General features: G+C 49.0%; 1 protein-coding gene across 1 annotated transcript; it reads left to right on the plus strand.

The window, feature by feature from the left end:
* The first annotated feature begins 300 nt into the window (after positions 1-300).
* Positions 301-22943, plus strand: map3k3 (mitogen-activated protein kinase kinase kinase 3). Its single transcript, XM_079746991.1, has 17 exons — positions 301-1542; positions 4442-4521; positions 5908-6053; positions 6471-6511; positions 7663-7762; positions 8340-8453; positions 9090-9216; positions 10512-10645; positions 11207-11280; positions 11635-11702; positions 11883-11984; positions 12529-12690; positions 14016-14164; positions 16415-16546; positions 18765-18894; positions 18991-19168; positions 20597-22943. The coding sequence occupies exons 2-17, from the start codon at positions 4518-4520 to the stop codon at positions 20823-20825; spliced, it is 1890 nt and encodes a 629-aa protein (XP_079603117.1). The 5' UTR covers positions 301-1542; positions 4442-4517; the 3' UTR covers positions 20826-22943.
* The last annotated feature ends 6 nt before the right edge of the window (positions 22944-22949 follow it).

A 22949-nucleotide genomic window follows, 5' to 3' on the forward strand; every position in this document is an offset into this window, starting at 1 on the left:
GTAATGTTTTATTCTCATTTTATTATTATAAAATACTCAAATAGAATAATCCTAAACAATGAGCTTCCTGTGAGCTAAATAATAGGCCCTTGTGAAGGCAGTCAAACCAAGCGTAAGTGGTAATGCATCGAGTGTCCGTCGCATTTACACTCACCTAATTGCAGACTCCACTATTTGCTTATTTGGTTTATGAATGGGGGGAGGTGGAGGGGGAGGCGCTGACGTCACGGTGTCGCGAGTCTGTTTTCTTTTTTCACCGAGCGCGCGCGGTCACAGCCGAAGTAGAGCGAGAGAGAAGCGCGTGCCCGACAGCAACGCGCGCGACAGTAATTTAGTTAGAGTGTTCCGAATTATCCGTTGGACTGCGTTTGCGTTATGATTTTTCGTTGGCGGACGAACAATACGTGCATTTGGAACACGTCAAACCGTCGCTTGGAGGACAGTTTTCGTGTTTCAGCGGAGGTTTGAACGGACGAACGGGGGTTCCGGTGCCGATACTTTTTTTTTTCTGTCAGGAAGTTTGACGCATTAAAGATTGTTTTTATTTCGCGGCGCTCGGGACGTTCTTCGTACCGTAAGTTATTCGAAACGTTCGGTTCGTGTGAGGATGTCGTCCGACCTTACCAGGCAGTGTTTCAGTGTTTTCTTCTACTTCTGAATCGAGAGGAGTCGGAGGAATATCGTAAAAGTTACGTCTCCTATCGCTTTTTTTTTTGTTGATGTTGCTGGAAATCTTTAAACTTGAGGTGTTTTTACCCAAAATATCGAATATCGATGCACGCTTTTTACTTCCATACATTAATGTGGGCTGCAAATGTCACCTCGGCACATTTGACAAATCACTGAGCTCCTCTTGCACGGCTTTGTTTTTATATGAACGTGTAGTAACGCTCATGTAAGTGGCACGAATTCGTTATGGCACGCAAAAAGTAGTAAGCAGTCGGACCGGAAAACTGCGTGCAGCTGATGACAGATGGATTTCATCAAGGCTACCCGGTTACTGCTCCACCTCTGGTGATCCATATCAGACCCTAAGCATTGTCCCATTGGCGTGGACCATGCACGGACACCTATCTTAATTCACCTCTTCCATTAGGCTGCACGCCTGGTGGAATGACGTCCCGCCGGAGTTATGGATAAATAATAATAATGATATTGCCTGGAGAATATTCGGTGACAAAATGACTACCGGGTGGTTGTCATAGGAGGTTGCTGCGGGGGTCGCTCGAGGCACGCTGAAGTGGACGCGCTTCGTCGAGAAATTCTCAGACTGACCTCAAAGTGAGCTGTTTTCGTTGAAACAGTATAAAGAAGAAAACATTGACTGGAAACAGACCGCGGAAAGTTTCCGCACACCTGGGGCGCCCTCCCCAACTCCCCCACCTCCCCTCCCCTGGCACAGAACCTACACACGTCCCGGCTGTGTGAAGGTCCGGCTGCGGTTGATGTTGTTGGGGGGTGTCCCGGCCATGTGGACCGGCTGAACTGACAGCTACGGACGGAGGGACCGTTCACCCCGCATCACCCGGGTGAGGACCATAGGTAAGTGGGGCACTGGGACACGACAGGATGGGGGAAGGGGGGGGGGGGGGTTCCCTTGACATTTTGGGGTCCCAAGCAAGCTTTGACCTTTTAGCTTATCGGTCTAAATTGACAATGGCAATGGTTTCCTTTCATTGGCATTGCAGTCATATTGCAGAGGAAGCACTTGCAACTAAATTATTGCTGATGGAAAATAAAGTCAAAGCGTTATCGTATTGATCGTATCGTATTAATAGACGGAAGAGGATAATTTGCAGTTGAATCCACATTGCAATTTTCACAGCCAGCAATATGATATAGACTTCACAGTGTTGAGAACTGCAACATACCTTAAATGTCTTAGATTTTGCTCAGGTTATGCATATTAGTCAGAATGTTCCAGGGGGGTTCTCTCAAACATTTAGAGAAACCAGACCTGCTGGTATAGTGAATATCCAGCGAGAGAAGGGATGATTCGTGCAGAGATTAGCAGATCAGTTCATGACTAAAGCCTTTAAAGCTACCACTGATTTCAATGTGAAGGCAAAACACTTGTTTGAGTATTGGAAAGGATAGGTAGCTGGGAAACGCAGTCTCAGACTAAACACCTCCATAACGAATAAAAAAGAAGGAATATTCTTGTAAATCTGCTGGTCCTGGAAATTGGATACAAGGAAAATAAAGCGGCACATAGCTCTCTCTGTCTCTGTCTACCTCTCTCTCTCTTTGTCGCTCTCTCATTCTCTCTCTCTGTCTTTCTCTCAATCTGTCTACCTCTCTGTCTCTCCCTCTGCATCTCTGTATCTCCCTCTCCCGGTTTCTGTGTCTCTCTCTCTCTCTCTCTCTCTCTCTCTCTCTCTGTCTACCTCTCTCTCAGCCTCTGTCTTTCTGTCGACCTCTCTCTCCCTCTCTGTGTCTCTCTGGTCACTCTCTCCCCACCAGCCTCTCCACTGCTGAGTCTAATCACCTCCCAAGTGGAATGCAGTGACAGAGGGAGAGAGACTACCAGATGAACCAACTGTCATGTGCCGCTGTCGCTGCCAAACAGGACAAGCCTCAGCACCGCCAACCTCCATGTTGAGAGAGACAGAAGGGGAGAGGCGAGAGAGAGAGAGATGGAGAATTTAGCGGGAAATAGAGAGAGTGAGTCTAAGAGAGGGGGGGGGGGGGGAGAGAAACAGAGGGGGAGAGAGAAGGGGAATGAGCGGGAAATAGGGAGAGAGTGAGTCTGAGAGGGAGAGAAAGAGGGGGAGAGGGTTAAGGTGAGAGAGGGAGGGATATAGGGAGTGGGAGCATCTCAGGGCTAGCTGTGGCGGCCGTTCTCTGCAGCAGCGGTCTGGTTCTCAAAACTCGTAGACAGGACATGCTCCACATTCCTGTGGCTGGTTACTACCATACCATATTCACTGGCACCGTGGTTAGCACTGCTGCCTCACAGCCAGAAGGAACCGGGTTCTAATACGTGAGGTTAGGTGAGGGGCAGCTCAGTCAAGACGCGTGGGGTCAGATGAGATGCATTCAAGATGAGTGAGGTCAGGTGAGATGCAAGTCACTCCAGAGATGGGTGATGGTAGCTGAGATGCGGGTCACTCTAGACGCGAGAGGTCAGGTGACATGCTGGTCAGTCTAGACGTGAGAGGTTTGGTGATATGCAGTAACACACTCGGACTTGGATCAGCGGGGGATGTTACACAGATTACGATCTTGTTGAGAGTGACGCACTGTGTCGTGCTTTAACAGCAAGTGTGTTTTTTATCGGAATTCATGGTTCTTGAAATACAAATAGGCGTGTGTCACCACTTTATCAGCCTCCCCCTCCTCTTGCCAAACTAGTTAGCCTTTTTAGTTTGTTTCGTTATTACCAATAAGTCTTTATGGAAATAACCTATAGAGTTCGGGTTTTTTTAAAGACTTCAAGACATCTCTCAGGGGTTGAATGAGTTCTTCTAAATCCGATGGTTTATTGTTGTGGATTTGGAAACCGGGTGGGCTCAAGGTAGTGCCATAGTAGATGATGTTGTTATCACCGTGGATACCCATGTCAATAAACAAACTGCCACATTTGTAACGCACTCCCCATTTAAGGGAGCTAAATGGTTGATGTAATGGGCAACAGGCTGCCTTCTCTGAGAAATATCATCGCCCATTCAATGCCAACCGGGGCTCTGGCAGAGGAATTAGTGCTTCGTAGCCAATGTAATCAGAGAGGGTTACAGCTGGCAAGTACTGACCAAAAAATAAAAAAAGGACAAAAAAGGCCTGTTAAAAACTGTGTCTCCATCTGAACTGCTGCCAGGGTCGTCAGCTTCACGCTAGTTTGACACTGGGCCCTTTCCAAATGTCATTCCCTCACACGGTCGCACACTCTCACGAGCGCCAGTGCGCTGGTCCTCGGAGCCCCGTCATGCACCAGAAAAGCCTTTCATTGTTTGATCCGCGCTTTGTTCCTCTCCTTAAAAGCCAGTGAGGCACCGGGCTGGAGAAACGGGCCCATTGAGTGAAAGGACTGCCCAGTAAGAGTGTGATGAAGTCATTACCCCCACCCCCCCCCTGTGTGAATATCTCTGTGTGTCGTCATGGTCTGATGCCGAGTGACCGAGTGGAGCTCTGCTACTTTAGTTTTTCTCTTCTTTTTTTATCATAAATTATGGTTAAGGGATGACATGGAGCGCAGTGGGGATTGTTTGAGTAATAAACAAATGACACTGTCTGGTCTTTCTCTGAGCAGAGTGTGTTCTGTATAGCTTCAACCCTCTGCTGGTCTCATTGTGTGTGTGTGTGTGTGTGTGTGTGTGTGTGTGTGTGTGTGTGTGTGCGAGTGTGCGTATCATCGGTTATATATTCCATTTTATTCCACCAACTTATTCTGACGAATGAATTGAGCCACTTATGAATTCTTGCTGGTTTGTGATCACTGCAGGCAGCAGGCAGCAACGCTGGCTCTGCAGAAAAACTCTTCCTGACGGTTGGCATAGAGACGACATACCGTCATCAAGATGAGTGAGTTCTCTCTTACAGCACACACTGCAATAACACATACACATTCTTTCCCTCTCATTCAATGCATGCACACCCTTTTCCCCTCTCTCTCTCTCTCCCTCACACGCATGCAAACTCTATAGCTTCTCTCTTTCTTTCTCACTCTCCCTCTCACACACACACACACACACACACACACACACACACACACACACACACACACACACACACACACACACACACACACACACACACACACACACACGAACGGAGGCTCGCACGCTCTACCTGGGGCCCCCGGCTGTGTGAGCTGGTGGCTCCAGACAGCAGGTGAGGGATGGTTTTCCTCCGCTGCGGAGACACAGCTCTGCCCGGGGGCCCTCTGATGTCGCTCCAAGTTACACAGCCACAATACCTCCCCCCCTTTTGTGAGCTGACACAGCCAAGGCAGAACTTGCTTTGAGTTCAAACAGGGCCATGGGAAGATCACACACACACACACACGCACACATACACGCACACAGACACACAAATACAGGCACACAGACACATACACGCACACAGGCACACACACACACATGCATACACAGACACACGTGCACAAACCCAGTCACACACAGACACACACGCACACACAAAGACACACACGCATGCACACACACACATGCACGACGCACACACACAAATACACATGCACACACACACAGACGCATGCACAGACACACACGCATCCATACACCACCATTGACTGAGTTCTCAGGAATTATGTAAATATGCAGTGGATTTAAGGGCGTTTTGATGGAGGCATAACAAGCATATTGTTTGCGTAATTGGGAGAAAAACACTTTGCACCTGCAAAGACGCAGAACATGAACATGATTCATCAAGCATGATTAAAAAAGCAAAACACATTAAAGTGCTGAAAAAACAAGCAACGCGACAGCCATGAAAAGCACTTTGGCTTTTGTTGTTTTTATAAACACAACTGTGTACGATCTGACGTCTGAATCGTCCACGCACATTTAGCGTCCAACATGCGCCACCGCGGGTGTACTCACGGTTAGTTTGGGGTCATCACAACATTGGTGTTCACACAAACACTACCTCTTCAATCAGCCCGAATAAACAGCTTATCTGACCTCTTGATATCGTAAGAATGTCTTTGCACGGTCTCTTTGAATGCACGATATTACCTGCCACATACCGACAACCCATTTTAACCTTGCATTTGCACATCACAGTGCTTCGCGTTCCTATGCCTCCCTACCTCCCTCTATTCCTGCAGCCATTTGTCTCTTCGGCTTGTTGTCTGTCTGTACAACAAACACGTTGCACAGACAGGCCCCAGTGCATCCATCACTGAGCTGTTTCTGTTACACTGACCAACCCCGTCACCACTGTGCGCAGATGAGCGACAGGCGCTCCACTCCATCATGAAAGACCTGGTGGCCCTGCAGATGACGCGCCGCCAGCCCTCCTACGACACGGGCAAACCCAAGACCCCTGGCTCCGCCCCAAGCCCTGGCCCCGCCCCCGCCAAGGTCAAAAGACAGGTACAACGTCCTGTCAGATTGCAGTTTGGTTTTTTTGTTGCGTTTTCAGTTTCTTTCCCCTTTTTAGTTATTTTTTGGTATATTATTTACAAAAATTTCCTTTGGAATCCTTTGTTGCTTAACAATAGAGGGACACTATGAGTAGTAATACATTGTTATGAAGCGCTAGTATATCAAGATATTTTCACAATAAATAATCTAACGTGTGAAGAAAAGCTATTTATTATGTATTGAAGACGCCTTAACATTTTCTGACATCTCTTAATGAATTAGAGAAATAATGATTATAATTTGTAGAAGATGATGAAGAGAGATGTATTTCTGGAAAATTGTAATAAGATCTTACTGTATCTGACTCTGTGTGACTCCCATTTATGACCCTTTCTTGACCCCTGGTGACCTGTGACCCTACCCCAGGATGATGTCAGGATAAAGTTTGAGTTCTCAGGAGAGAGAAGGTGAGTTGTTTTTTTCTCTTGCTGGTCAAAGGTGTAGATTTACACATGTGAGAGATGTTACAGAATAACCACACAAACATCAACACTGTTAACTCATACGCTGTATCCCATGTCCTCTGAGGCACTGGTCTGTATTAAACCTTTTGAGTACCATTCATTACCTGCATCGGCCAATGGCAGGGCAGCTGAGAGTACATTCTGCCCCGCCATTGGTTGAGACTCTATGACTAAGAGCTAAATACACTGGAATCATTGGAAAGGAACGGGTTTTGGGAAAGGCTAAAATTAGCCCCTTAATGGACCTAACAAGCCCTTTTTAGAACAAATGTGTGTGCATAACTAAACTTCATCATGTACTGGGAAAAAAGGCTATATTTTCCAGTAATTGTATCCTGGTGTGAAAGGGCCCAACAACGCTTGAACCCTTCCCTCGCACTTCCCAGCTTCTGTCTGGTGTGGAAATATTGAATTGTATCACACACACAAGCGCGCACACACACACACACACACACACACACACACACATGCACGCACACACACACAGGTTTCCCAGCGTCAGCGGACTGGGGCTTTCATTGAGACTGTGATGTGGAAAGATTGTGGTGGACGGGGAAAACCACAACTATGACAAGGTGTACCTGAAGGAATGTGCACACGCTTCAAACTGCGTGTGTGTGTTTGTGTGTGTGTGTTTCTCTGATTCTAATCACACGACACTCGCATACAATGTGTTTGTGTATGATATCGTATTCTGACTCTGTTTGTTTGCTTGGGTGTATGTGTTTGTGTATTTGTGCATGTGTGTTTGTGTGCCTGCATGTGTGTTTGTTTGTATGGATCTTTATTCTGTATGTTTGTGTTTGTGTGTGTGTATGTTTTTGTGTGTGTGTGCGCGCGTGTGTGTGTGTATGTTTGGATGGATCTGTATTCTGTGTGTGTGTGTGTGTGTTTGTGTGCTTGTGTGTATGGATCTGTATTCTGTGTGTGTGTGTGTGCTCATATGTGTGTGTGCCTATGTGTGTATGTTTGTGTCTGGGCATGTTTGTGTGTGTGTGTGTGTGTGTTTGTGTGTATGCGTGTGGATCTGTATTCTGTATGTGTGTGTACACTTGTGTGTGTGCGTGCGTATGTGTATGCGTGTGTGTGTGCAGGATCCTCATGTTCTGCAGGCCGGTGCTGTTTGAGGACGTTCAGCAGAAGGTGCAGAGTGTGTTTGGCCAGAAGCTGGACCTGCACTACATGAACAACGAGGTACAGTGGAGCCGTCCTCTCTCAGCTCTCCCCGGTCGGTCCTCCTCCGCTCAACACATTCCACCTCAATCACCCCCTCCAAAACACCCCGAGACACTAGAGCAGCAGCATAGTGTCTGTGTCTGTGTCTGTGTCTGTGTGTGTGTCTGTGTGTGTGTGTGCGTGTGTGTGTGCGTGTGTGTGTGTGCGTGCGTGTGTGTGGGTTTGTGTGTTTGTATGCATTTGTGTGTTTGTGTGCGTGTGTGTGTGTATGTGTGTGTGTCTGTCTGTGTGTCTGTGGGAGTTGTTGGCTTAGCTCAGGCGGTAGAGCGGGTTGATGTTGTAAGTCGCTTTTGATAAAAGCGTCTGATAAATGCCCTTAATGTAAGAGTGTTTGTATGACTGTGTGTGTGTGTGTGTGTTTGTGTGTGTGCATGTGTGTGTGTCTTGACATCGTGTGTGTGTGTGTGTGTGTTTTTCTTGACATTGTGTGTGTGTGTGTGTGTGTTTGTTTGACATTGTGTGTGTGTGTGGTTGTGTCTTGACATTGTGTGTGTGTGTGTGTGTGTGTGTGTGTGTGTGTGTGTGCCGTCCTCAGCTGTCCATCCCTCTGCGGCGACAGGACGACCTGGATAAGTCCATAGACCTGCTGGATCGAAGCTCCAACATGAAGAGCATCAAAATCCTGCTGCTCACACAGGAGCCCGGCAACGTGAGCCCCCAGCACACGTCACTTCCTGGAGACGTCAGACTACCACTCTCTGTCTCTGTTTTTCCATCTCTCTCTCGCTTACTCACACTCGCTCTCACGCTCTCTCTCTTTTGTTTCTCTTTCCATCACTCTCCGTTCTCCCTCTCCCTGGCCCTCTCCCTCTCTCTCTCTCTCTCTCTCTCTCTTGCTCTCTCTCTCTCTTCCCTCTCCCTCTCTCTCTCTTTTTCTCTTTCCATCTCTCCTGTCACCCTCTGCCTCTAACTAATTCTCTCTCTCACTTCCTCTCTGTTTCTCCTCCTCTCTCCAGCTATTGTTTTCTCTCTCTCTCTAAGCTCGCTCCTGCTCTTTCTCTCTCTAGTTATTCTTCTCTTATTTTCGTTGTACTCCCGCTTTCTCTCTCCCTCTCTCTCCCTCTCCCTCTCCCTCTCTCTCCCTCTCCCTCTCTCTCTCCCTCTCCCTCTCTCTCTCTCTCTCTCTCTCTCTCTCTCTCTCTCCCTCTCCCCCTCTCTTCCTGGTACACATGCACAGTGAGTACTGCAGCACGCAGATCGTAACACTTCCACAGAGATTTGAGTGGACTGGCCTCTGATCTGAAACAATCTCACCCTCCCGTCCACCCCCTCCCCCTCCCGGCAGGTCTCGCCCACCTCCCACCACACCCCGTGCAAGCAGGTGAGGATCGGGGGGGCCCAGTCCACGGGGGACGTCAGCAGCAGCGCCGCCTACCAGGCCTCCGACCAGAGGGGGCGCCACCTGTCCGCCGGTGGGTGTTGTTTTAACATTAACGCCGTTCATTCACCACCTGGGGCTCGGTGGTGTTGGCACTAAATGGGGGCTTCCAGTCACACCGTTGGGCTCTTTCCTTTGTTTTGCTTTGATTATGTGTCACCCTTTTTTCTCTCTCTCTCTCCATCGCTGTCTCTCTCTCTCTCTCTCTCTCTCTCTCTCTCTCTCTCTCTCTCTCTCTCTCTCTCTCTCTCTCTCTCTCTCTCTCTCTCTCTCTCTCTCTCTCTCTCTCTCTCTCTCTCTCTCTCTCTCTGGTTGTTTCTTTGGTTTCCCTCTTAGCGGTCTGTCCTCTTCCTCTTCCTGTCCACTATCCTGGGTCGCTCCACAATGCGTGCTGGCAGTGCGCCGATCAGATAGCCTGATGCTATTAGTGAGCAGGGCCTCATGTCCTGGTTTAGATACGGCCGTTGTTTAGGGGGTCAGCAGGAGAGGTGAGATTAGGACAGGACCGGGGCCAAGTTGTAAAAACCGAGCTGCAACAATAAACCTGTAATCCAGCACTTTATGCTTTCCTTCTTTCTACTAGCATTGAATCACAGCAGGGATCTGCGGGGATTTGACCAAGAACACGTCTAGATACAATTGCAGCGATAGTTTGTGTGTGTGTGTGTGTGTGTGTGTTTGTCTGAGTGTGTGTGTGTGCATGTATGTGTGTGTGTGTGTGTGTGTGTGTGTGTGTGTGTTGGTGTATGCAAATTTGTGTGTGTGTGTGTGTGTGAGCGCGTGCGTGTATGTTCTGTGTGTGTCTGTGTGTGTGTGTGTGTTTGCTTGCGTGCGTGAGTGTGTGTGCATGTGTGTATGCATGTGTTTCTGTGTGTCTGTGTGTGTGTGTGTTGGTGTGTGCGAAATTGTGCGTGTGTGTGTATGTTTGTGTGTGTGTGTGTGTGTGTGTGTGTAAGCGCGTGCGTGTATGTTCTGTGTGCGTGTGCATGTGTGTGCGTGTATGTATGTTTTGTGTGTGTGTGTGTGCGTGCGTGCGTGTGTGTGTGTGTTTGTATGTGTGTGTGTGTGTGTGAGTAAGCACGTGCATGTATGTTCTGTGTGCATGTGTGTGCGTGTATGCATGCTTTTGTGTGTGTGTGTGCGTGCGTGCATGCCTGCATGTGTGCATGTATGTGTTTGTGTGTGTGTTTGTGTGCGCGTGTGTGCGCGCGTGTGACTTTCCAGTGCAGTCCTTGTAAACCAAACCCTCTGTCCCCTGCTGTGTTTGATCGGTTCGATCCCATCCCTCCCGCCTTGCTTCACTCTGACCTCCACCCCCTCCACCCCCAGGCTCCCAGACCCCCGGCCGTAGCTCCCCGCCCCCCGGCTACGTCCCGGAGCGGCAGCAGCGCATGGCGCGCCAGGGGTCCTACACCAGCATCAACAGCGAGGGGGAGTTCATCCCCGAGGCCGGAGAACACTCGGTGAGCCCGCCGGGGGGGGGGTCGCCACGGAGACGGCGTACGACCAGGGGGCCGCTCATACTCCTAGTGTTCAAAGCCATAGCGAGAAGCTAGACGATGGTGGTGGTGGTGGTGGGGGGTGTGGATGTGGTGATCGGGATGATGATGATGATGATGTTGGATTTGATGAGGACGGGGATGAAGGTGGAGGCGGTTGAGGGGATGATGATGATTATGACGATGGCGGTAATGATGGAGGTGGATGTGGTGATGATGATGATGGTGGACGTGGAGGCGGTGATGAAGATGATGGTGGAGGTGATGATGATGATGATGCTGATAGAGGAGGAGGTCATCATAATGGTGACTATGATGACGATAATGATGGAGGGGCTGATAACTATTGTAGAGGGGATGAAGATGATGGTGGTGATCAGGATAGCGATGAGGATTACGATGATGTGACGAGTTGCAGTTCTGTGGCAGCGACCCTATGGGTGTGAGAGGCTCCGCTACGGGACTATCACTCTTCATTAAAACGGGTTCTACATCTGAATACGCGTGATGCCCTCTCCTGTGCAGGTGCTTGATCTGTGGAGCAGCACAGAGAACTCTGTCTCCGGTAGCTGCCAGTCTCTGGACAGCAACGCAGACAGGTGAGCCCAGCCAGACACATGGAGTCCGTCAGGAGCGGGTCGACACCGGGGGGAGGTTTCATTTATTGCGTGTGTGTTTGTGTGTGTGTGTGTGTGTGTGTGTGTGTGTTTGTGGCCGCACAAGTGTGAATAGGTGAGCTGAATGATGACATTATCAAATATGAGTTGCCTTTAATGGGGAAGAGTTTTATCGGATAGTTTGCTTCCCCAAGCATGGCTGAAGCTTTCACGCTCAGAATTAGCATAGCTGCAACACGTGTGTGTGTGTGTGTGTATATAAAGCACACCTTTCACACTTTACCACCCCCACCCCCATCCCTTACCCCCCACCAAACTCCTCCCTCGCCACGCCAGCCCCTCCCTCAGGAAGTCTCGCATGCACCGGGCCAAGAGTTACCCTGACAACCGGCAGGAATGCCCAGGTGAGCCCCGCCCCCGGCAACGACACCTTTTTATCGTTGTTGTTGTTGTTATCGTCGTTGTTGTTGTTACCGTTGTTGTTGGTGTTGTTGTCCTCAAAAATAACAGCAAAAACATTGGCATTGTTTGCTGCAACCATTCGGCCTGTTAACCCCCGCCTCGTGACCTTTGACCCCCGGCAGTGTCGGACCGGGAGAACTGCGGGTACGACCGGGTGGTGGGGAAGGGGGGGACGTACCCCCGGCGGTACCACGTCTCCCTGCACCACAAGGACCACAGCGAAGGTGAGGGGGGAGCCCTCTCTGTCTGCCTGTATAGGACCCCCCACTGTCACCCCCATGTCCAATACCCACATAAGGTATGAGACAGGCCTGGGATAAAGACACAGCAGTAAACGCATGGCCTGGGGATACAAGATACATCCGTGAGGTGTCTGATGCGTGAGATAGTGATGGGGTGTTGAGTCATTTCCTAGAGCTCAGTGTGCAGCTGGTCGATTACCTGTCAATGGCTTTTGAGTCAGAGCCCAAGAAGAAGGATGTATCAATCATCACCACTCTGCTGATTAGGATGAGACCGTCCCTGGCTGGAGAGAGAGAGAGAGAGAGAGAGAGGGAGAGAGAAGCAGAGAGAGGGGGAGAGAGAGAGAGAGAGATATGACGGTAGGGCTTTAATTGATTGATTACAGCCGGTGATTTGCCCGAATGAAGCAATCAACCAATCACATGTCCTCCATCCTGAAGTACACCTTTCTGCATGATCATCATGAACCTCGGTTCCTCCCATCATCTCACTTGACCCCCCCCCCCGCTGTCTCCCTGTGGTCAGGCCGGCGGACGTTTCCACGGATACGGCGTCCCCACGGCAACCTGTTCACCCTGGTGCCGTCCCGGCGCTCCCTGAACGGCAGCGAGGAGAGCCTGGGCAGCTGGCAGCCGGCGGACCCCCAGGGGCGGCTCCGCACCCACGAGCGGCCCGTCGCCCACAAGTGTAACTACCCCCCCCCGTAGAGTAGCACGTAGCACGTGTTAGCATGGCATGACTTACAATAGCACACATGAGCGTAGTACGCCATACCATAGCATGTGGCTGCAGGACATAAATTTAGCCAAGCATTAATTAGCTTAGCATGAGTTAGCATAGCATGAATTAGCATAGCATATGTTAGCATGGCATGACTTACAATAGCACACATGAGAGTAGTACGCCTTAACATAGCATGTGGTTGCAGGAAATAAATTTAGCCAAGCATTAATTAGATTAGCATATGTTAGCATGGCAGGAATTAGCATAGCATAGGTTAGCAGGGCATATGTTAGCATGGCATAACCTATGATAGCATACATGAGCGTAGTATCTTAACGTAGCGTATGGTTGCATGACATTTAGCCGAGCATTAATTAGCTTAGCATAAGTAAGCATAGCTTGCGTTAGCATAGCATATGTAAGCATGTCAAAGCCTATAATAGCAAACATGATCGAGCATATCTTAACATAGCAAAGCATAAATTAGCTTGGCATAATTTAGCATAGCATGAATTAGTTGAGCATAAGTTGTTATAGCATATGTTAGCATAGCATATATAAGCATAGCGTATCAGTTTGTTTATTCAAAGTCCTATGAGTAGAACTACTAACCGCCGTAGGGTAATGGAACCGCTTTTCTTTTCTATTTTGTCCGGAACGGATCTCGTGGGACCAGAGAACAAACAGTTCCAGTTTGTTGTCTTTGGTTTGGGTTCCTTTTGTTTTACGAGCTTACACAAGTCGTGTTGGGACAAACATATGCGGGCATGTGCTGACAGGCCACAGACCCGGTGGAACCTCGCTGGAACGTCCTCTGAGCGCAGGCGTGAACGCACCAGATTAGGATATTTCAGTTACTTTCAGGCAAACACGACGAGAAACACGTCTTTGAGGATTAATGCGTGGGTGGTTGACTCTTGAATATAACCTTATCTACCATATGTATCTGCAACGCATGGCGTTGGCTGTTTGATCTGTAAAACACAGAGAGAGAGAGAGAGAGAGAGAGAGAGAGATGCAAAACAAGAGAGTCAGGGTCGGGCTTATCACACCACTTGAAGTTGTTTAATTCTCAAGAAATTCCCACTCAAATAATAAGCCAACAATGATGAAATGAGTCAAAACGAGCCCGGGACCCAGTGCTACAGTTTTCTCTTCTGCTGGTGTGGTTGTGTGGTCCAGTACAGAATGAGTGTCAGGGCGCAGGTGTCTCAACTCACCTGTTCCCGGAGGTCTAGCCGATCAGTCCAGGTTCATTCACACCAGCCCCTCTCCCCCCCCCCCCACAGCTCCCAGCGCCCCGGTCACCTGGCGGAGGGGCAAGCTGCTGGGCCAGGGGGCGTTCGGCCGGGTGTACCTGTGCTACGACGTGGACACGGGCCGAGAGCTGGCCGCCAAGCAGGTGCTGTTTGACCCGGACAGCCCCGAGACCAGCAAGGTGAGGCACACCTCCCGCTGGACCTATCACCAACACCTTGGGCGGCATGGGGCTCAGGAGGGAGAGCGGGTTGGCTGGGAACCAGAAGGTTGCTAGTTCGATTCCCGGCTCCAAATAGCTGAGTGTCGAGGTGTCCCTGAGCAAGACACTTCACCCTGACTGCTCACCGACGAGCTGGCTGACGCCTCGCGTGGTTGACGCCGCCGTTGGTGTGTGAATGTGTGCATGAATGGGTGAATGTGAGGCGTTATTGTAAAGCGCTTTGAGTGGCCACCGGTTAGAAAAGCGCTGTATACATGCAGTCCGTTGACCATTTACCTGGTGTTTAATATCTGATGTCCCGTGCTCATTCCTCTAGGCTCATTCCTCTTATGATAGTTATTATAAATTCAATAATATTTCAATGTTACTATAAAGTCCTTCTATTTCGACATTCGATCTTCCATTGGCTCTGCTCTGCCCTGTCGTTCAACCACTGTCTGCGTCAGGCTTCAGTAAAGTATCTCGTAGTTTATAAAGAGAGCTCCAGGTGATAGGCAGGAGGGAACAATAAAGAACAGCAGTATAAGCTGCAGAGCCCACAGCGTGTACGGCCTTGTTGTACCGTTGGGTTCCCACAAATGGAAAGGCTAGCTGACGCGCATTGAGAGGTAGCACAACCGGTGAGTCCCCTTTGTACCGTCAGGTCATCAACACATTAGCCTAAACGCCACTCTAATCAGGCTCCATACCAGAATTCTCCACACAAGCCTGTAGCCTTGCACATCAGGCTCAGAGACACTTGTTGCGCGTTCTCAGACTCTCGCAGTTTCTCGGAAACGTCCGCAAAATCGCTTCCTTCCTTTTTTCTTCTCCGAGAGTGCAACACTACGCAGCATTTCTACATCAATCACAACTACTCTGTCCTCCCAGAGCCCGCCCCCCCCACCCCGAAGGCCCAAGCCCCCAGCTAGATCAAAGCCAACCAGCGTGTGTGCAGGCTTATGTTTAAATAGGTTGACGGTTTTAATGTCTCTGCTGGGACCCAGGGATTTATCACTGTGTCTCTGAGGACAGACCTGAGACCAGTGGAGGGAACACTGAGAGGCTAGTCTGTCCTATCACTGCCTCAACCCCCCCCCCCCCCCCCCCCTCCAGTTTTCATGTCTTTTCCTGTCTGCCACTGAGAAAACATGGTCTGTCTCTTCCTGTATCTGCATGTCGCAGGGAGTGTGTGTGTATCTGTCTGTCTGTCTGTGTGTGTGTTTCTGCATGTTGGTGCAATGTTGTTAGTGTGTGTGTGTGTGTGTGTGTGTGTGTGTGTTTGTGTGTGCATGCCTGTGTACGTGTGTGTCTGTCTAAATAGGTACTGAATCCTATGGTGTTGTGTGTCTGCATTGCCTTGGCCTCCTATCACCCTCAAATCCTTCTTCCTGTCGTCGACCCCCCCAACGCACACACACACACACACACACACGCGCGCGCACACACACACACACACACACACACACACACACACACACACACACACACACACACACACACACACACACACACACACACACACACACACACACACACACACACACACACACACACACACACACACACACACACACACAAGCCAAGCCTGCAATGGAAGATATGGAATGGAAGAAGTTATTTTGTTTTCTCTGTGTTGAGACTACTTGGTCTCTCTCTCACTCACTCACTCACTCACACTCTCTCTCTCTATTTCTCTCTCTCCTCTCTCTCTCTCTCTCTTCCTCCACTCGCTCTCTCTCTCTCCTTCTCTCTCACTCACTCACTCACACTCTCTCGCTCACTCTCTCTCTCGCCTCTCTCTCTTCCTCCACTCGCTCTCTCTCTCTCCTTCTCTCACTCACTCACTCACTCACTCACTCACTCAATCTCTCTCACTCACTCACACTCTCTCGCTCCCTCTCTTTCTCTTACTCACTCTCTTCCTCCTCTCTCTCTCTCTCTCTCTCTCTCTCTCTCTCTCTCTCTCTCCTCTGTTTCCAGGTCTTTTCCTCTGTCACTTGTGTTCTGACCCCAGGGCCGACCTCTCTCTCTGAGGTAAACACAGGAACTGTTTTTTAGGAACTCAGCTCTTGGCTCGGAACGTGCTCGCTCCAGACGGTTCCTCCGCTCGCTGTGTTTACGTTCTGTTTGTGTACCTGCCCCGAGTTCAGGGACCCTGTTTGTTAGTGGACTGACTTCCTGGACCGCGGTCATGTGGTTGTTGTTGTGGTTGCTGTGGTCCAATAGGAGGTGAGCGCTCTGGAGTGCGAGATCCAGCTGCTGAAGAACCTCCACCACGAGCGCATCGTCCAGTACTATGGCTGTCTGAGGGACCACAGCGACAAGACGCTCACCATCTTCATGGAGTACATGCCGGGGGTGAGTCTAGTTCCACCGTCACCCAGCACCCCCCCCCCATCACCCAGTATCACCTAGCATCCTCCATCATCCACCATCACCTACCATCACCCAGTATCACTCAGTATCACCCAGCATCATCAATCGAGTCAGCCTGACCGTGAACTGTAGTTGTGGAGGCAAAGAGTTGCAGTACTCCCATCAATCAATTTGTTTTTCCCCTGTCCCTTCTATCAATATAACATATTAATATAAAATCAGGTTGTTCCAATACAATGATCCAAGAAAGCCGCCCCCCCTGGCGTTGGCGTTGGAGTTGGTACATTCCTCCTGTCTCGTCAGTGTGTTGAAACGGGAACGCTCTGTGCTTCTGAGGTATTTGGGATTGTAGTTTTCATCTTGTGTTGTTGATCCAAGTCACACATATTTTGCACCTTCACTCCAGACATCACTTAATCATGATATCATGATTTTACACTAGATAAGATTAACCTTAAATATGAATTGGGCAATTATGCTTTGAGGCTAGCGATAAGATAAAACACTAGAAAATGCATTTCCTGCAGAAAATGCGGTGAGTGCTGCAATACAAAGTGAGGTTGAAAATATTTTTTAATAAAGCTACATAGATTAAGACATAAAGAAGCGTTAAATGGCTTAAATCAAGTGAAGGGAATTGAACAAAATTTCAAAAGTCTAAATGGATTAAACAATGTAAACATGCACACCATTTAGGAAAAAGTAAATGGTTGGAAACAAATAAAGTTACTGCTGAATGCAAAGCGCAAAGCATTGCTAAAAATGCAGAAATGTAAAATTAATTGAACTGAAGAATCTGAAACGTCAAATGTATTGCCCTGCACTGCGTGTGCGTGTGTGTGTGTGTGTGTGTGTCTTTAAGAGAATAGCGAGCCGGTGCGTGATTAAAAGTAGATCAATAGAGTTGGAAAAACCGCCCAATCTGGCAACACTGCTGAACGTCATCACGCTCCAGCGTCAACGTAAATCAATGAGACCAACTGAAAACGAAGCCGGTATGAAAGTAAAACTGTGATTCTGAATAGAGTTTAAATGATATCGAAATTCCGTTTGGATATTATTGAAGATACAAGAGTGTACATTTGTTAAATGATTTGAACGAAGGTAAACGGTTGAAATTTGACCGAGTTACGATGTCTTAAGTAATTTAAGTGTCAGAATGGGCAGACGGCTTCAATGGGACCAACTGTAGAATATGACGGTTTGAAACTAAAACTGTGATTCTGAAGAAAGATTAAATTATATTGAAATTCCGTTTAGATATTATTGAAGATACAAGTGTGTATATTTGTTAAATGGTTTGAACGAAGATAAACGGTTGAAAATTGATTTAGTTACGTCTTAAACAGTTAAAGTACCAGAGGACGGCTCTCCGTTCCTCCCATTGACTCCCATGTTAAAAAAAAGATAGTTTTAAAAAGTCATGAAAAGAAGCGCGCGATTCCAAGCTATTCTGAATATTTTAAAATTTGAATGGAGTCTCTAGGTGAAAAATTGAGGAAGGAGATAGGTCCCAATGTTTGTAGAGAATAATAAAGAAAGAAAGAATAAAAGTTATGAAGTACAATAGTTGAGCGCTGCATGCAGCACTCACCTAACAACACTTAATTGAGCCCAGAAAGGAGATTCAGAACATAGATTACAGAGGCAGAGAGGGGTTTATCATTCAGCTTTGTTGGGGGTAGAATTAGAGTGTATTTCTGGATGATATTCTGATAAAGTGATGCTAGTCTGGAGTGAAGGTATGTATGTGTGATTTGGGCCAACTACACAAGATGAAAACAACAATCCTAAATACCTCACTGAGCGTTGGTGAGTGTGCAAACTCACCCCCCCTTGGAGACTACCAGTAACATCATGGTCACCTCCAAAGTTCAGTCAAAGACCAGCTGAAGGAGACGCTAGGCTAACTAACGCTAACTCCTGCTCATCCCCAAGGTTCAGTCAAAGACCAGCTGAAGGAGACGCTAGGCTAACTAACGCTAACTCCTGCTCCCTTCCAGGGTTCAGTCAAAGACCAGCTAAAGGAGACGCTAGGCTAACTAACGCTAACTCCTGCTCATCCCCAGGGTTCAGTCAAGGACCAGCTGAAGGAGACGCTAGGCTAACTAACGCTAACTCCTGCTCATCCCCAGGGTTCAGTCAAAGACAGCTAAAGGAGACGCTAGGCTAACTAACGCTAACTCCTGCTCATCCCCAGGGTTCAGTCAAGGACCAGCTAAAGGCCTACGGCGCACTGACCGAGAACGTGACCCGGAAGTACACCCGGCAGATCCTGGAGGGCATCTCCTACCTGCACAGCAACATGATCGTGCACAGGGACATCAAAGGTGCGTCCCCACAGAACACCCTGGGCATTCTGGGTAAATACTGAGACTTGAGGTGGAGCAGGGTTGAACGCAATGTGTGGGTTTCTTCTCCCTCAGGCGCCAACATCCTGCGGGACTCAGCGGGCAACGTTAAGCTGGGGGACTTCGGCGCCAGCAAGAGGCTGCAGACCATCTGCATGTCTGGCACGGCCATCCGCTCGGTGACCGGCACCCCCTACTGGATGAGCCCGGAGGTGATCAGTGGAGAGGGCTACGGCAGGAAGGCGGACATCTGGTGAGGCCGCTGGGAACCGTGGCGACCGCGTTAACCAGGGGGGGGTTCACTGTCAACGTAGACTCTTAAAGGTGACATATTATACCACCAGGTGTTTGTGTGATGAGCCGTTACACGCCTCTTCTGACATCACAAGTAGGCGTGTCCACCTAGATGTATGGATGGATAGATCAGCAACGTTTGCTACAGCCCACTGGGTAGGCTGGTAGACTGATCTATCCAGCGTACGTCTAGGCGGACACGCCCACCTGTGATGTCAGAAGAGGCAGATTTTCAAAACGGCTTGTAATGGCTAATCACACTCACACCTGGTGGTATAATATGTCTCCTTTAACGATGTTGGACCAGAGATGTTCTGATGAGAAGCGGGGCGCTTGGCTAAGTATGGGAAGTGACCACCAGAGGCACTGTTGAGCTTAGACAGGGACTTGAGGCCATCATGGTCCTATTCTGACTGTGGAGAAGAACACACAACTTTTTTATGGTATTGATTAAAAGTTGATCATAATAATACATTCGATCTATATAGAGCTTTTCTCAATACTCAAAGACGCTTTACCGAGTAGAAAGATAAAAAAGGAGGAAGGGGAGAGAAGGGAAGGAGGTTATGTGGTAAAAGCATTCTTAAAAGGGGGTTTTGAGGTTTTCATCTATTTCTGTGAATAGGGCAGGTTTTTGTCATATCAGATCCCATCCTCATGCATATTCATTACAGCACGGCCGCCCATGTTATGCCCGCACAGCTGAAATCGTAGATCATCATGATATAGCATTCATCCCTATTTACATGCATGCACATCCTCTGCCCCCAGTGGTCGGCCGTGGTACTGCAGCGTGGTTCCTGTTTCATTACGTTCCACGTGTCTCCTATGGCTCTCTCTCTCTCTATCACAGCTTTCGTTGTACTGAGCTGGGCTTTTCCAGGTCCTTCTTAGGAAATATATTAGATTGGAGAAGTATCCACGGATGGAAAGCTAGATTTAATGCCAAAAAGTAGAAAACAACTTCCAAAAGCGGCCTGGAATGCCCTCCTAAAGGAAATGGGGAGGAGCCACTCGGCTATATTTAACCTGGCGCTCGGAGGTCTCCCACTGGCCAGGTCTGGTCACCTGCTCCCCCAGGAGTATTCCCCTCCCCTGATTGGTCCACGGGCCAGCAGGAGAAGGATGTCACTGGATGAAGGCCAGGGTGGGTCGAGGGGGTAGTGAGATTAGTTTAAAGCGGTCCTCGAGGAGGCCAAAAGGAACCACTAGGGGGTGGGATCCTCTCTGTTCTGTGGGGGGGGGGGGCGTGTGTGTGTGCATTCTCATTTGTGTGTCTGTGTGTGTGTGTGTGTGTGTTTGTGTTTGTACACATGTACATTCTCATTGTGTGTGTGTGCATGCACATGCTCATTATGTGTGTACCCCCCCCCCCCCCCCCCCACAGGTCCCTGGGCTGCACGGTGGTGGAGATGTTGACGGAGAAGCCCCCCTGGGCCGAGTACGAGGCCATGGCGGCCATCTTTAAGATCGCCACGCAGCCGACCAACCCGCTCCTCCCGCCCACCTCCTCCGACCAGACCCGTGACTTCCTGCGCCGCATCTTCGTGGAGCCCAAGCTCCGGCCTGGCGCCGAGGAGCTGCTGCGACACACCTTCTCCCAGATCCTCTGCTGACGGATGGACTGACCCGCGCCTCATTGGCTCGTTGCTGGTGTAAGCCCCGCCCCTCTCCGCTCGGCGTCCAATGGGAGGCGAGCATGGACGCCCCTTCTCCCAGATCCTCTGCCGAGGGAGAGGCTTACCCGCGCCTCATTGGCTCGTTGGTTCGTTGCCGTGCACAAGCCCTGCCCATTCTCCGATCTGTGTCCAATGGGAGGCGAGCATGGCGACCCCTTCTCCCAGATCCTCTGCTGAAGGACCACCCTATCCAAAGGTCATTGGCCGATGGCGTGCACATGCCCCGCCCATTCTTCGCTCGGCGTCCAATAGGGGGCGAGCATGGACGCCCCTTCTCCCAGACCCTCTGGTGAAGGAGAGACTTACTCGCGGCTCATTGGCTCGTTGGCTCGCGCAAGCCCCGCCCATTCTTCGCTCAGCGTCCAATAGGGGGCGAGCATGGACGCCCCTTCTCCCATATCCTCTGCTGAGGGACCGCCCGGTTGACTTACCTGCAGCTCATTGGCTAGTTGCCCCGCGCACACCCCGCCCATCCTCCGCTCGTTGTCCAATAGGGGGTCAGCATGGACGCCCTTTCGCCCTACCAGTGGCTCCACTGCCCACCAGGCCGCCCGGGGGGCCTGTCAGGCTGACGTACGCGGAGCACTCCACCCTTCAGGACTTTTCTACAGCTCGACCCACGAAGGAAATAGAATCCTATTTTTATGACGGAGCTAATCACGCTGAGAGCGATCGTACGGTCTTCGGCCACTTCGTACATGACTCAAGTCTACTTTTGGATGTGTGGAAATTTCTAAACTTTATTTTGCGTCTGTGCCAATGTTGACGTGGTGTGCTTTGGGCCTAAGAGAATCCAAGATTCCAGTTGTTCGCTTTTTTTCAGTGTTATTGCTGCTTATGGACAATCCTGGACACGTTTTCACCACCAGAGGGAGCCCTCATACAGAGTATGTTGTGCCTTGTTAGCTGCCAGTGTGTCACTTTGGGACACACACACAAACACACCGACGCACACACAGTGTAAGCAATGTACTCACGATAGAGTAGATTGTGACGCGGTTGGTGTCGTATTAACACACAGTCAAGCTGAATCCTTCTCTCCCTTGTTTACATCCTCTCTGCGTCCGCAAGTGTTTGTTAAGGGCCCTGGGCCCGTGATGCTACACAATGTTACCCAGAACCCACCAGGACTTGTTCTCATTTGCCTCCTTTGAGATTAAAATGAGCTGTCGGATGTTTCATAGAGAAAAAGCCCAGCGAGCCTTTTGTACCTGCTTGGAGAGAGGTTGTACTTCTCCTTGCTTCTTATCTCCAAGCTTCCAGTGCTAAACCTCATTCAGCATTCCTTCATAAATGAAGACAATCATTTACAGAACAACAAAGAAAACGTCCGTTCCTTGAGTTCTCCATACGTTTTTTATACTGGTTGGTGGTAAAATGACAGCCCACTGTAAACCTTTTTTCTACGATGAACTTGCTAGCAGAAGTCGGACTACACCACATGAGCACATAGCTGTGCATTACTTTTTTGAAAGTGCCAAAGAGGGTTCATGTAAAACGTGTTATTTTGTGACCAAAATATCAGAAGGGGTTTTTCTTGTTTGGTCAGAGCACCTGGCGACTGGAAGCAGTCACTATTCCCAAATAGCAAAACACACAAAATAATATACGAACTAGGAACAATTAGACAGTGCTGCTCACCTAAGGTGTGTTGGACCAATGCTTCTTGGTGAAGGAGAGGCTTTATGTTAACGTCCATTTCAGCCAGTTGCACTAAGATGGAACAAAAACATGAATGTTTGTTGGCCTATTTTTCTGACTCCTAGCCAATGTATTTCTTTATTTTTAATGTGAAAAATCAGTCTATTTTTATTTATACCTTGTGTTGTTTTGATTCAATTTTATAAACAAATATACGTGCATAAATATATTTTTTATATATATAAGACCATGTCGTTTATAAATATACCTTTAGGACATTGCGTCTTAAAACATATTTGAATTGAAAGCAGCTGGTTTTGCATAATAAAGTAGAGACATTGGGGTTTATTTCTAAAGGGTGCAACAATGGATTTGAACGCTTGGTTCTGGTTTCCAGATCAATGCTATTATTTGTATTTC

The sequence above is a fragment of the Pollachius pollachius genome (genome assembly GCF_949987615.1).
Source record: "Pollachius pollachius genome assembly, chromosome: 11".
NCBI lineage: Eukaryota > Metazoa > Chordata > Actinopteri > Gadiformes > Gadidae > Pollachius > Pollachius pollachius.